The sequence below is a fragment of the Mesoplodon densirostris genome, chromosome 8 (genome assembly GCF_025265405.1).
Source record: "Mesoplodon densirostris isolate mMesDen1 chromosome 8, mMesDen1 primary haplotype, whole genome shotgun sequence".
Taxonomy (NCBI): Eukaryota; Metazoa; Chordata; class Mammalia; order Artiodactyla; family Ziphiidae; genus Mesoplodon; species Mesoplodon densirostris.
Genome location: NC_082668.1, coordinates 29,719,821 through 29,734,566, shown reverse-complemented (window position 1 = coordinate 29,734,566; position 14,746 = coordinate 29,719,821). Strand labels below are relative to the sequence as shown.

At 40.5% G+C, this 14,746-nt stretch overlaps 1 protein-coding gene across 20 annotated transcripts in view; it reads right to left on the bottom strand.

Annotated features, from left to right (window-relative positions):
- Window positions 1-14,746, bottom strand: part of LOC132495108 (uncharacterized) — a 310,462-nt gene that overhangs the window by 147,594 nt on the left and 148,122 nt on the right. For 14 of the 20 annotated variants that reach the window (XR_009533211.1, XR_009533205.1, XR_009533207.1 and 11 more), the window contains one exon: window positions 10,895-11,019. The exons of 5 other annotated variants lie outside the window; for them this stretch is intronic. Coding sequence is in view for 6 of the 15 variants with exons in the window: in XM_060106716.1 (XP_059962699.1) it covers window positions 10,895-11,019 (125 nt within the window). In the remaining 9 variants the exon portion in view is untranslated. The remainder of the gene's footprint in view (window positions 1-10,894; window positions 11,020-14,746) is intronic. One more of the 20 variants, XM_060106725.1, reaches the window with a different exon arrangement.

The window sequence follows — 14,746 nt, the reverse complement described above, 5'->3', positions numbered from 1 at the left end:
TGCATCTGTTAGTAATGATTGAGACAATCTGTGCAGCTGAAGACGACTTGTTGAGAGATGACTCTAAGAAGATCCTCTTCCAAGGAACATTTAACCTCTTAGTACCTTTTCATGACAGCAGGCTCTTTAATTTAGTGGCTGCAGAAGACGATGATGCCTTCTAGCTAGCACGGCCATCATAAAGTAACACTTGCACCTTGAAACCAAGAGGACCTTGAGAACTTCAGGGCCCCCAAAACTATAAATATTACCTGAAAGGATATTTCAGGTTCACATACCATTTCAAATTCTCATCCTCTCTCATGGGGCCCAGGATGACTGACTCTGATAAAGATCTTCTTTGAGAGGACTAGAATCCCTTGGCATTCTTTACATGGCCTAGAAGACCTCAAATCTAAAGTTAAATTCTTAGGATGATGATAAGATCAGAAAACCCCTAAATTCATTCTTTAACCCACTACTCCTCTTATCATCTTTTTGCCTCAGTCTGAGAATAAAATCACCATAGTTTCTAGCTAAAGATTTAGAGTAGCCTAGATATGAATACCAGACCCAATGGCCTCAAGACAAAACTGGAATCATCTTTGGGTGTCCTATTTCCTTTGTAGCTTTATTTGCCAGCATGTTAGCTGATACCTAAGGCCACCCTGCTCGAGCCAGGGATTACAAACTCTGAGGGGTATATGGCCACATGCCAGGAGAACAAGAAGCTGCAGGATAAACATGGTACATTTTCCTGGAGCGCCAATAATAGGGGAAATGCCTTTTTTTTTTTTTTTCTTAAGAACATTACAAACTAGAGTAGTGTGCAAACTTGGAGTAAAATGCAAAATTCATGGACTTTTAAAATAAAATAAATCTTAAAACTGCAAATAAATTTTGAGCTTGAGGCAAAGCTTCCAAATCCTTCCCCAGATCTCAGAGGTGTAAATGTTTATTTTTATTCTCCATTAGGGGCACTTTGATGGGTATTTGAGAAAAACTCTCCCAGAACCACTGACATTTTTAAAAGATATTCTTAATGAAAAAAAACAAAAGCTGTTACACACACACAAAAAGAGAATGAATTAAGGAAAAAAAAAGTATTTACAGTACATATTGTATATACTTATGGCATTAGTCCTCACTTTATGAAGGTGGAATCTGAGATCCAGAAAGGCTGAGTAATTTGTCCAACACCACGTTAAGTGGCAAAGCCAAGTCAGGCAATGAATAGAAATAGTGAGTCAAGGAGATCGTTTTCTGAAGCTCCCATATTATTGTCCACAGTCAGTCATTCACTTCACCTATGTGAAAGAGCCCTCTGGATTTCCCGCAGTTTGTGTGTAGCTGCAGCACTGCCATCCTCCTCTAGGAAGGATCTTACCCATGTTCCTAACAGCACAGAAGCACCCTGCCAGACTCAGGAAGGGAGAGTGAGCTTAGATCTATGCTCTCAGGAAATATTTCTCACTTTTTTCCAATTTTATTAAGGTATAATTGACATATAACATTGTATTAATCACATTAGTGTACAATATGATAATTTGATATATGTATATGTTGCAAAATGATTATCCCAGTAAGTTTAATTAACATCCATCACCTCACACAGTAACAGTTTTTTTTTCTCATGATGAGAGTTTTTAAGATCTACTCTATTAGCAACTTCCAAATATATGATACAGTATTGTTAACTCTAATCACCATGCTGTACATTACATCACCAGAACTTGTTTATCTTATAAGTGGAGGTTTGTACCTTTTGACCACCTTCCCCCATTTCCCCCACTTCCTATCCTCCACCTCGGGCAACCACCAATGTATTCTCTGTTTCTATGAATTCAGTTTTTTTCTACATGTAAGTAAGATCATACAGTATTTGTCTTTCTCTGTGTGACATTTCACTTAGTATAATGCCCTCAAGGTCCATCCATGTTATCACAAATGGCAGAATTTCCTTCTTTCCTGAAGTTTATGTATATATATATATATATATATATATATATATATATATATATATATATCACCTATCTTTATTCATTCACCCATTGATGGACACAGGTTGTTTCCATGTCCTGTCTATTATAAATACTGCTGCAATGAACATGGGGGTTCTCAGAAGATATTTCTATTGACCTCTGTTTATCCCTTCAGCCAGGCTGGGGATAGTTTTGATGAGACAGACTTGTGACTCTTGGCAGTGAAAAGGAGGTCTTTAAAGGAACCACATGGAAATTAGAAAATGAGCAACCCAAGGATGCCTGACTATTTTGATTCTCAGTCTCTGCTTCTCTCTGTGCCTCTCTCTGAGTCTCTGAATCTTAAATATACCACTCTGTTTCTTCCTCAGTTTCTAGTTTTCTCCGCCTCTGATGTTTTTTTCTTTCTGTAGATTCTCTATGTCTTCCTCTTCTATCCATTTTCTCTCTATTTGATTTGAAAAATTCTGTCATCTGCTTAAAGACCTAAATGTAAGACTGGATATTATAAAACTCCCAGAGGAAAACATAGGCAGAAACTCTTTGACATAAATCAAAGCCATATTTTTTTGGCTCCATCTCCTAAAGTAAAGGAAATAAAAGCAAAAATAAACAAATGGGACCTAATTAAACTCAAAAGGTTTTGAACAGTAAAGGAAACCATCAATAAAATGAAAAGACAACCTACTGAATGGGAAAAAATATTTGCAAATGATATGACCAATAAGGAGTTAATATCCAAAATATATAAACAGCTCATACAACTCAATATCGAAAAAACAACCCGATTTTAAAAATGAGCAGACCTGAATAGACATTTTTCCGAAGAAGACATACAGGCCGACAGGCACATGAAAAGATGTTCAACATTGCTAATCATCAGGGAAGTGCAAATCAAAACCACAATGAGAAATCTCCTCACACCTGTCAGAATGGTCATCATCAAAAAGTCTACAAATAACAAATGTTGGGGAGGATGAAAAGAAAAGGGAACCCTCGTGCACTGTTAGTGGTAACGTAGACTGGTGCAGCCACTGTGGAAAACAACATGGAGGTTTCTCAAAAAACTAAAAATAGAACTACCACATGACCCAGCAATTCCACCCCTGGGCATATATCCAAAAAAAAACAAAAACACTAATTTGAAAAGATACATGCACCCCAATGTTCATAGCAGCATTATTTACAGTTGTCAAGACATGGAAACAACCTAAGTGTCTATCAACAGATGAATGGATAAAGAAGATGTGTTCATCCATAAAAAAGAATGAAATATTGCCATTTGCAGCAACATGGATGGATTTGGAGGGCATTATGCTAAGTGAAATGAGTCAGACAGAGAAAGACAAATACTGTATGATATCACTTATATGTGAATCTAAAAAATACAACAAACTAGTGAATATAACAAAAAAGAAGCAGACTCACAGATATAGAGAGTTAACTATGGTTACCAGTGGAGGGGGGAAGGGCAATATTGGGGTGGGGGATTAGGAGGTACAAACTGTTGGGTGTAAGGCAGGCTCAAGGATGTATGCACAACATGGAGAAGATGCCAATATTTTGTAATAACTGTAAATGGAAAGTAACATTTAAAAACTGTATAAAAATTAAAGAATTTTTAAAAAGAAAAATTGTGTCATTTGCTAACAGCCTGAGGATATACGCATCACAATATGTAATTAAAATATGTAAAGCAAGTGGCAGCCCTAGTACATTGCTTGGAGTTTCGTTGCATATTTATTAATGTATTTATTAATTATAATTTAATTTGAAATATTTCAGCCTAGACTGAGACGTTCTGCATATGCTAGTTAGTTTAGGCTCTCACTCCAGGGGCAGTCAGCTGCCTTAATGGAAAATCTATACTCCCGGGGTGCCCAGTTAGCATCACATTTGAAAGGACTGCTCTAGAAGCAGCTACGACAAATGCTTCTCTCTTCTGTATCTCAATCAGTACCCAAGGTTTTCCTAATTAGCAGAGCGAATTTTAGAATTATTTAAAATGGTGATTTACTAAGTAAATTAATGGCTTTTTAGTTCGTGTATCACAGAAGTTTCCACATATTTGTAACACTACTCCTTAAATACCTCAATTTACAGAGGTGAAACCTGAGGTTCAAAGTGTTAAAAATGTGCTTTATTGGTAAAATTAAATGTATTCAAGATGTATAGATTTGCTAAAATATTTAAAAGGCTCTCCACATCCTTGTTTGGCTATCAGAATCCAGCTGGATCTGTAGCCTGTCTCTTTGAAATGATGCCCGGTCTTGATCTCTGAATGGTCCCAGGTCCAGCCATTAGCCGGAAGGATTTCTGTTGCCTAAACTGTAGGGGAACAGAATCCTGCCTCTGGAATAACACCATATCTGCCTCAGTGGACCTTTCATGCAAGTGGGGATGAACACAGCCAAAAGGACAGAGCCCTGGGATGGCATCATGTTTGCAGAGCAGGTCGTATGAGCTACTTTATGCCTGCCTGCTTATGTGACTATTTAATGTTCATATATGAGGCAGAATTTGTCTTGAGATCAGCCTTTACCTTATTGAAAGGTTGTGAGGAAATAACTAACTGACCCACCTCAAGCTTCTTCAAGCCTCCTGCCATATACCAAAAAGGACTTGAGAGTTGTGCATTAAGAATAGGCTTGGGGGGCTCCCCTGGTGGCTGCAGTGGTTGAGAGTCCGCCTGCCGATGCAGGGGACACGGGTTCATGCCCCGGTCTGGGAAGATCCCACATGCCGCGGAGCGGCTGGGCCCGTGAGCCATGGCCGCTGAGCCTGCGCGTCCGGAGCCTGTGCTCCGCAACGGGAGGGGCCACAACAGTGAGAGGCCCGCGTACCACAAAAAAAAAAAAAAAAAAAAAAAGAATAGTCTTGGGCTAGTTAATAACAACGATGTAAGAAAACAAGCAAAGGCAGCTTTGCTTCGTATTTCTGCTGCCTCCAAAGGACTGTGAGAAGGAAAGTCTGAGCAGAGCTGGTGTAATGACAGAATCCTGCACTGAGAGGCTGTGAGAGATCTAGGTTCCCCATCACTACCACCTGTATGACTTTGAGGCAAGTCATTAACCCTCTGAGTCTCAATTGTTGCATCTGTAAAACAGGAATAATCGCTTACTTACACCCAGTGTGTCGAGTCTTACAAGTTATTATACAAAGGAGTGGCAGCCTTGCTTTGGGGGAAGGGTCACCTTCCACAACTTCAAAATGCTCCAACTCCTTTTTATTTAATTTATTGGAGATTATAGTTTTTGTGGGTAGCATCTATACTGAGACAAAGGCCACGCAATTCAAATATTTAAAGTGTATATAACTCAGTGGTTTTTGGTGTATTCACAGAGTTATGTAATCATCACCACAATCAATCTTAGCACATTTTGTCACCCCAAAAAGAAGCCCCATACCCCTTAGCTATCACCCCACAATGCTCCCGTCCATTCTCCTCCAGCGTTAGGCAACCTTCTGTCTCTACTTTCTGCCTCTCTTGATGATGTCATATAAATGAAACCATACAATAGATGGACTTCTGTGTCTGGCTTCTCTCACTTAGCATAATGTTTTCAAAGCTCATCCATGCTGTAGCATGTATCGGTACTTCGTTTCTTTTAATGGTCAGATAACATTCCATTGTATAGATAGAACACATTTTATTCATTTATTCATCAGTTGATAGACATGTGGTTTATTTCTACCTTTTAGTTATTACAGTTAATGCTACTATGAACATTTCATGTACAAATTTTTGTGTGGGCATATGTTTTCATTTGTCTTGAGTGTATACTGAGTTGACCCAAAAGTTCATTCGGGTTTTTCCATTACATCTTATGGAAAACCCCGAATGAACTTTTGGGCCAACCAAATACCTAGAAGTGGAATTGCTGGGTTCTACTCCATATGGTATCTCTATGTTTAATCTTTTGAGGCACCACTAGACTCTTTTCCAAAATGACTGTAACATTTTACATTCCCACCAGCCTTGTATAAGGATTCCAATTTCTTCACATCTGACAACACTTGTTATTGTCTGTCTTTTTTAACATAGCAGATGTGAAGTGGTATCTCATGGTGGTTTTGATTTGCATTTCCCTGATAGCTAATGATGTTTCGCATCTTTTCTTAAGCTTGTTGGTCTTCTGATTATTTTCTTTGGAACGATGTTTACTCAAATCATTTGCCCATTTTTAAATCTGGCTATTATTGAACTATAATTCTTTAAATATTCTGAATATATATTCTAAGTATTCTTATCAGATTTATGATTTGGAAATATTTTCACCCATTCTGCAGGTTGTCATTTCACTTTCTTGATAGTGTAGTTTGAAGAAAAAAAGTTTTTAATGTTAGAGAATTCCAATTTATCTATTTTTTTCATTTTGTTGCTTGTACTTTTGGTGTCATATCTAAGAATCCATTGCCAAATCCAAAGTCACAAAGATTTACTCCTATGTTTTCCTCTAAGAGCCTTATAGTTTTAGCTTTACATTTAGGCCTTTGATCCATTTTGAGTTAATTTTTGTACAGGTGTAAGGTAGAGATCCAACTTCATTATTTTGCATGTGGCTGTCCATTTGTACCAGTGCCATTTGTTGAAAAGTCTATTCTTTATCTGTTGAATGATGTTGGCATTTTTTTTTTCAAAACCCAGTTGACCATAGATATGTAGGTTTACTTCTGGGCTCTCATTTCTGTTCCATTGATCAATATGTCTGTCCTTATCCCGGTACCATACTATCTTGATTAATGTTGCCTTGTATTATTAAGTTTTGAAATTGAGAATATGAGTCCTCCAACTTTGTTCTTTTTTTCCAAGATTATTTTGATTATTCTAGGTTCCTTACATTTCCATATGAATTTTCAACTACTTTCTAAAATTTCAAAATGAAAAACTCCTCTAGTGTTTGTGGGCTGTCACATCTATAAGTGGGTTTTTGTTTTTGCCTTCTGGGGATTTAAAAGCAAAGAAATCAAAGTTTTTATAGTTTTGTGGCTTCAGTATAGTAGGAATTTCCCCCCAAAAAATTCATCCAGGGCTTCCCTGGTGGCGCAGTGGTTGAGAGTCCACCTGCTGATGCAGGGGACACGGGTTCGGGCCCCGGTCCGGGAAGATCCCACATGCCGTGAAGCGGGTGGGCCCGTGAGCCGTGGCCGCTGAGCCTGCGCGTCCAGAGCCTGTGCTCCGCAACGGAAGAGGCCACAACAGTGAGAGGCCTGTGTACCGCAAAAAAAAAAAAAATTCATCCAACTGAACATTCTTTAAATTTTGTCTTGAAGTATCTATCCTCTTCTTTCCCTAATGAGAGATTCTTCCAAACTGTTCAGCTTGAGAAGCTTTGCCTGCTAAGAATGATCTCAGACACTTGGCCACATCTTCCTTAATTCCAAGCTTCTGGAGGTTGTCACTGGTTAGTCAGAGAAGCAGAGGCAACAACAATTAGCCCTGTATCAATTTGCAATCTGAAGAAAAAAATATTCAAGAAATGTTCTCTAAAATCACTCTCTTATTTTAAATTCTTGATCTGAGCATCACCTAATAAAAACCTGTACGCCCTTACCCCCTCCTTCATCCCCACCGAGTAATGCAATGGTCTCAAGAATTCACGTAAAAACCCCTCTCAAATGAGCACATTGAGCGGTAAGGAAAATGGTGTTGAAAGCAGTGGAGACCTGCAGAGAGAGGAGCGGAAAGGATAAAGAGCATGATAAGGGCAGAAACCAATAGGAACAGAGACGGGAAGAGAATGAAGAGGGAAAGGGAAAGGGGAGCTCAGAAAGGGAGAGAGAAGCATATGGCAGGTATCAATTATTTACCATTCATGTACAATAAAAAAAAATGCACTTTAACTACAGGAAGAGCACCAAATCCACTCAATAACCATTTAAAAGCATATGGAAATAAAACACAGCCATTTAAAGGGCTGTAATAAATGTACAATGCTCTTTATAATGCCCCTGAAAGAATACAAGTGTTAAGCCTTGGTAAATTACACTTAAAAGTAAGTGTAACATAAAAAGGAAATTAGGCATACAAATAACCTCCCACTTAGGCATTTTTTTTTTTTTTTTTTTTTTTTTTTTTTTCTTTTTGCGGTATGTGGGCCTCTCACTGTTGTGGCCTCTCCCGTTGCGGAGCACAGGCTCCGGATGCGCAGGCCCAGCGGCCATGGCTCACGGGCCCAGCCGCTCCGCGGCATATGGGATCCTCCCAGACCGGGGCACGAACCCGTATCCCCTGCATCGGCAGGCGGACTCTTAACCACTGCGCCACCAGGGAGGCCCTAGGCATTTTTTAAAAGTCTCCTTCAAACAGTTCATTAGAAAAGCCTCTAAGGATCATAACTTTTCTTCTCTCATATTTTCTTCTCTTAACAATAGAGCCAAGCAAATGACAAGAGCAAATAAACATAGATTCAGGATGCATAGAAGGTCTGTGTTATATCCTCAGCCTTGGAAAAAGAAAAATGGGGAAGACAATAAAAAGCAGGCACTGTCAAAATTGTTCCCTTCACTTATTAGAGAACTGAATGAAACCCTTTAAACACGGGTCACAGAAATATGTAGATGGCATCATAGGTTCTGTTTCCCAATTACACATTTTAATAGCTTCAATGTTCTCTTCAAAATGCAATAAGCCAGTCAAAAAGTACTATTAACCTCATGTGCCCATTCTTCATTAACATCTGCTGTATAATGTTGTCATGTTTCCAGTAAACCAGGTCCCACATGTTCCAGCCTTAAAAGGGAGAGAATCAAAAAAAGAGTTTGGCTCCAAGGGGCTGTAGCCATTAGATACCAGATTAAAGCAGGCACAGGGTGGGGTGAGACTCTGGCGGAATTTGCTGTGTTCCAGCCTGCAGATTCCACATAAAAGTTCTCATCACAAACAAGAGTTCCCTCAGCAGCAATGAGTAGCACATGTCTTGTTCACCCTATTCCGTCAGCCCCCAAATCTTTTTGCATTTATAGTACTACATAATTTCATGAATGTTGCAGCTTGGGTGTCCCAGGAAGAAGACTCTGAGACAGAGATTCGTGTGCAGGACATTTTTAGGGGGTGCTCTTGGGATCCAACGCCTATGGCAGGGAAGGGAAGAGAAGGAAGCAAAATTGGGCAGAGGGAGAAGTCGGGCTGCAGTGCAGTTTCGATGGACACCTCAGCCTAACTCCTGGGGATTTCTGAAGATGGGCCCACCTCTCAATGCTGTTCCATCTGGGTGAGGGGGCCAAAGCTCCGGACCCCTTCATCAGTCAGTCTTCGGATGCAGCTGCCCCAGGAAGGGGGCGTGGCCTTGTACAAGGCCTCTCTCCTCACCGGAGAGAACCTGGAAGGGGCCGGCTGCCTGCAGCACCCCAGCAGCTGAGGGCATCGGACCATAAGACTGAGCAGCACATCCTCAGGTCCACCACAGCGAGCAAACAGAAAAGGCCTTTTCGGGTTCATCTGTTCATTCAGAAAACACTTGTTGCATCTTTTCAGTGGGCACAGCTCCAATCTACGCTGACTGATGAACATTTCCAGTGTGTCTTCTGGCACAGAACACAAAGAGCTTTATACTCATTGTGTCTCCCGAATTCTCTGTGAGGCAATACTGTGTCAAGGACTCACCTGCCCATTTTACACGTAGGAAAACTGATGATGGAGAAAAGCAATCAGCTAGAGTTTTTTACAGGGAAGCCCTCCAGTATTTAAAAGAAAAAAAAGGCATCCTGAGGAGATGATAGCAAACCTTGCCTAAGAATGTAGGCAATCCATTGATGCCGGGTTACAGATGGACAGGAAAAGGAGAGATAGAGCTAATGAGAAATTTGCCAAGCTCTGGCTTCTCTCCTCCTCCTTCTCTTCCTATTTTGGCAGATGCCAGAGGGCAAGATTTAGTCCATAAATTATACTCTGACCCCACTTTCTAAATTTCATTAAAAAAAAGAGTTTTTTCTCTTTTATCTGAAAATTCCTCTTTCAACTCTTATAAAGACACTCCTGGGTCGGTCTTATTACCCAATAAGTAACCTGCTACTGTTCACACTGACTGTAATCAAGGCTGCACCACTGTCCTAACAATACACCAAAGTGTGCCACAGGCTGCCAGCGCTCACCCTCTTGTGTCATTTTACTTAATTAATAAGTGGAACAAAGATTGCAGAAAAGGAAGAAATTTGATTATGCAGCATTGTAATGGCACTGTAGTCTCCTGTAAAGACTGAGTGGGGTCTGCCCCCTTAAAATCTCCATTTGCTCCACCACTGCACCATGGAAATGTCAGCTCGACTCCCCCCGCCAGCCCACCCTGAGGTGACCTTTATTTAGCTGCATCTCTCAGTAATACTAACCCATTAGTCATGCCTGGGTCAGTGATGTGTCAATAACAGAATAATTATTGAAGAAAGCCTTAAGAGGAAGGACAGCGGCCTCAATTCAGAGTTAGCTCGACCCAAACCGGCACCGCGGCTTGTTGAATAAATGAATGGATGTCGAATAAATGGTCCCTTTACATGTGGAGACCTAAAGACTGTTGATTCCATTAATCCAGGAGGTTACTTGTAGCTGCTAAATACCTTTTTAGACCAATAAGTGGCATGGCTTTTACTCCTGCTGACTACAACCCACCCTTTCTAGTAGAACAAATTTACTGTACTTAATGGTTCTGGCATTTTAAAAGGAAGACAGTCAGGGCTGTTCAGGCTGCCTGCACCTTTTGTAGGGGCACTGGGTGCAAAGAATAACCTCTCTCTACTCACAGGAGAGACAGTCTTGAGATCCTGAAATTAGAGATGCTTCCAAACTCCATGCTAGACCTCTGATAGAAACCAAACAGCGAGGTGTGGAGAAAACGAATGAGGGACAATGAGAGAGGCAGTGTGGCTTAACAGTTAAAGGAGGAATGCAAGAGACAGACACACACACAGGGAGAATACCATGAGGAGATTGGAGTTACCCTGCCAAAAGCTAAGGAACTACCAGAAGCTGGGAGAAAGGCCTGGAACAGATCCTTCCTTGGCTCCTTCAGAGGAAGTATATGGCCTTGCCGACATCTTGATCTTGGGCTTTTAGCCTCCAGACCTGTGAGACAATAAATTTCTGTTATTTAAGCCACCTAGTTTGTGGTACTTTGTTACAGCAGCTCTAACAAACTGATACACTGGGGTAATAACTTGCAGCCAGCAGGCCTTGTATGGGGTCCTGTCCTCATCATTTACTTGTCCTGTCATCTTGGGCAAGTTACCTAAACTCCTTACCCATCTACTTCCTACAAAGGCAAGACAATAATACATGGTTTACCTACCTCTCGAATCTATTGTGGGAGTAGAAACCTTACATGTGCAAAAGCACTTTGCAAATTCTAACAGAACATTATGTATGATGTATGTGACATAAAAGTGTCTAGTATGACATTCTGTATGGTAGTACTTCCCATCCCTAAGATATGTACAAATTAGGGGCTCCAGGAGTCTATAAGGAGAGCTCCAAAAGTGTTCAGAAAATAAGCAAACAAAAAACTCCCTCTCCCTAGCCATCTAGATAGGCAAGATAGATTTGAATAGGGGATGGGGAGCTGTTGAGGTGAAAAGGAGAGGCCAGATCTAGAGTTACCTCTTGCTAATGTTATACTACAAATGAAAATGACAGCAAAGAAAGGAAATTAACATACTAAACAGGCACCAGCCAAGACCAGCTACCCAAGACCCATCCCTCCCACAGGAGCACAGAGGCCCAGGGAAGGAGAGAGAGCTGGAGTTAAGGAATATAATGTACAACACTCAACAACAGCTTCTGTACCGTAGCAGTCTTCATTAGAAGCCATATATAATACTCTCACGTTGTTGTTGTTTTTAATAAGCAGGTGTTTCTTCTATATTCAATTGCCACCAGAATAAATCCTGTGGTCCTTCAGTTCCAGCTATTACATGAAGCTGCATTTTTTTTAAAAGTCCAAGAAACAAAATGACTGTACAAGGCAATTCATTGATAGTATGTGCCCTTGATATGATACAAGGAAACTGGCACTTTACCTCTTTGGTCTTCCTCCCTATAACCTGGTCTAATCATAAGAAAAACAGGAGACAAATTGAGGCACATCCTGCAGAATACCTGCCTAGTACCCCTCAAAACTGGCAAGGTTGCCAAAAACAAGGAAAGCCTGAGAAACTGCCACAGTCAAAAGGAGCCTAAGGAGACATGACAGTTAAATGAATGTAGTATCCTGGATGGGATCCTGCAACGGAAAAAGGACATCAGGTAAAAACTAAGGAAATCTGAATAAACTACGGGCTTTAGTTAACAATGATGTATCAATATTGGTTCATTAATTGTAATGAACGTACTATACTAATGTAAGACGTTAATAACAGGGGAAACTGGGTACAGGTATATGGGAACTCTCCATACCCTTGTCTCAGTTTTTCTGTAAATCTGAAACTATTCTAAAAAATGAAGTTCATTAAAAATTTTAAAAGGCAACCAAAATTTTGCTTTTGTCTTTTGAAGAGTATTAGAGAAAATTATATTTTTGTCTTACAAAAACACTTTTTAGAAATCCCTTTCCTCTTCTCTCCAGATATCATACAACCTAAAATTTCTCCAGAGCCTCTTGCTTTCACAAATTCCTACACACATATGCATGTGAGCGCATGTGCACAGGAGCACGCAAACCATGGCTTTTTGGTCTCTCATCCACCCTTGCTAATACAGTGCTATCTCCACTGTCACCATCCCCCACCCACAGGCCCTTCTTGAATGTGTCACCACCAAGACTTCTGCTCCAGCCAGCCAGTTACAGCCCTTCTGGAAACCTGGATGACACAGTAGTCCCATATACCTGTTCTTTCCTTGCTGCTCGTGGGGAAAAAATTACATAAGGCATTCCCTGCAATGTGTAGTTCTTCTCCAGGTCTATCAGATTTTTTTATAAGCAATTCTAGTGAAGAATGTGTAACACATAAAATTATCTACCTCAATATATGATATTTTAAAAGTCAAAAAGTAAACATATCACTAATATCATTCTCTTACTACCTAGATATATGAACTAGTGTTGAGTTAAAAAAAAAACAATTGGCAGTCCCAGAAGACTAATTACAAAACTGCTGCTATTTAATAAAGCTCAGAAATAAGCAATGCTAAAGACTATATTGTTTAGACATACCTGAATAGGTGATAAAACTGATTTTTTAAGAAGCAAAGGAGTAATAAACACAAAATTCAGGATAGCGGTTATATCCTGTGAAGGAGGGTAATGTTCTAGGTCTTACCTTGAATAGATATTATATTTTATAACTTGCATGTATATAATCTTTGGTATGTGTAAAATAAAAAGATGTGTTTTTAAAGGATAATTAGAGCCCTACTGGTGTACCATATAGGTCAGATTCCTGCAGGCAAGGAAACCAACCTTGGGTTACTTAAACAGAAAAAGAACTTAATAAGATACTGTGTGGCTCACAGAATAACCAGAAGGACCAAAAGGCCAGGCTGGGGGTCAGGTAAGAACTCAGGCAGCAGAGTTAGCCCTGGGAAGACACTGCTAAACATAGACACCAAAGCTTACATCTCCAAGCCACTAGCACAGGACCCTGATAAGAGCACTAGAAACTTACCACACTGCCTCTCAAAACTGGATAGGGGGACAGCTGCTGCCAGCGGGTGGCTGTGATTCTTGCTTCATCTCACCTTCTAGCTCTAGTTTCCAACTCTGGGTGAGTAAATCTGATTGATGGAGCCCAGGTCATGTGCCTGCGCCCTATCTGCAAGGGAGGCTAGGAACTGCTTGGCTTTTTTACTGTAGGAAGCAGGCTCAGTCTCCCCCAAGACTCACAAGATAGTGAATCTCCCACACAGAGACAGTGACTTCAGATGCTGGGTGTCAAAAGAGTTGACAAATGTCCACTTTTTAAACTTTTCAATATCAACATACATCTTTCTCCCCATGCATCTGTTTCTTAAAATATTGCTGCTTAACATAATAAAACTATCCCTCATATATTCAAGGAAGTATCACCTTATGCCCACAGTATGAAGAGCATCCAAAGATCCAGGGTCTCATCAGGTCCTGCACGCAGCTCCAAGTGCAAGATCTCTGAGTGTTCATTCTTACACTAGTTCCATCAGGACCTTCTCCTGGCATTCTGTAGCCTCTAAACCAAAGTGTTAAGCTAACTCCCACCAATTCACCCTATAAACCTACTGGAGAAAACAGAAAAGAAGGAACAGGGAAGGAGGAAGAAAACTAAAGTATAAAAATACATGTTTATCCCAATCAAAAAACTGTAGCTGGTCATGAATCAATAGGTGGTATTTATGGATTCCCTACCCATTCTAAGGTTCCTCTGCCTTCACACAGAACCTCAGTTAGGGGGTTTTGACCTCACTGAGTGACCCAGGGTTTTCCTCCTGAGGGATTGGAGTCGTTGGTGGTCCTGTTTGTACAGGATGATTAAGTCTTCAGTTAACTTTTGACACTGGGTGTCCACCCTCCTCTCTCTCCCACTGTAGTAGTCATCCCATTTCTTTTCTAGTGTCAGGATCAGTCAACCCAGCAACACCATAGCCCCCCTTTGGCCTTTTCACCCAATGGTGTGAGGTTGTAATTAGAATCTCCAGAGTACTGCTGTTTTCACGAGTACATTAGGTCTCTGGGACTGCTGTAACAGCTTATGACAAACTTGGTGGCTTAAAACAACAGAAATTTATTCTCACACAGTTTCAGAGACCGTGGAGACCTTTTCTAGAGATGCCTAAAATCAAGATGTCAATAAGGTCATGCTCTCTCCAAAGGTTCTTTGACTTTTCC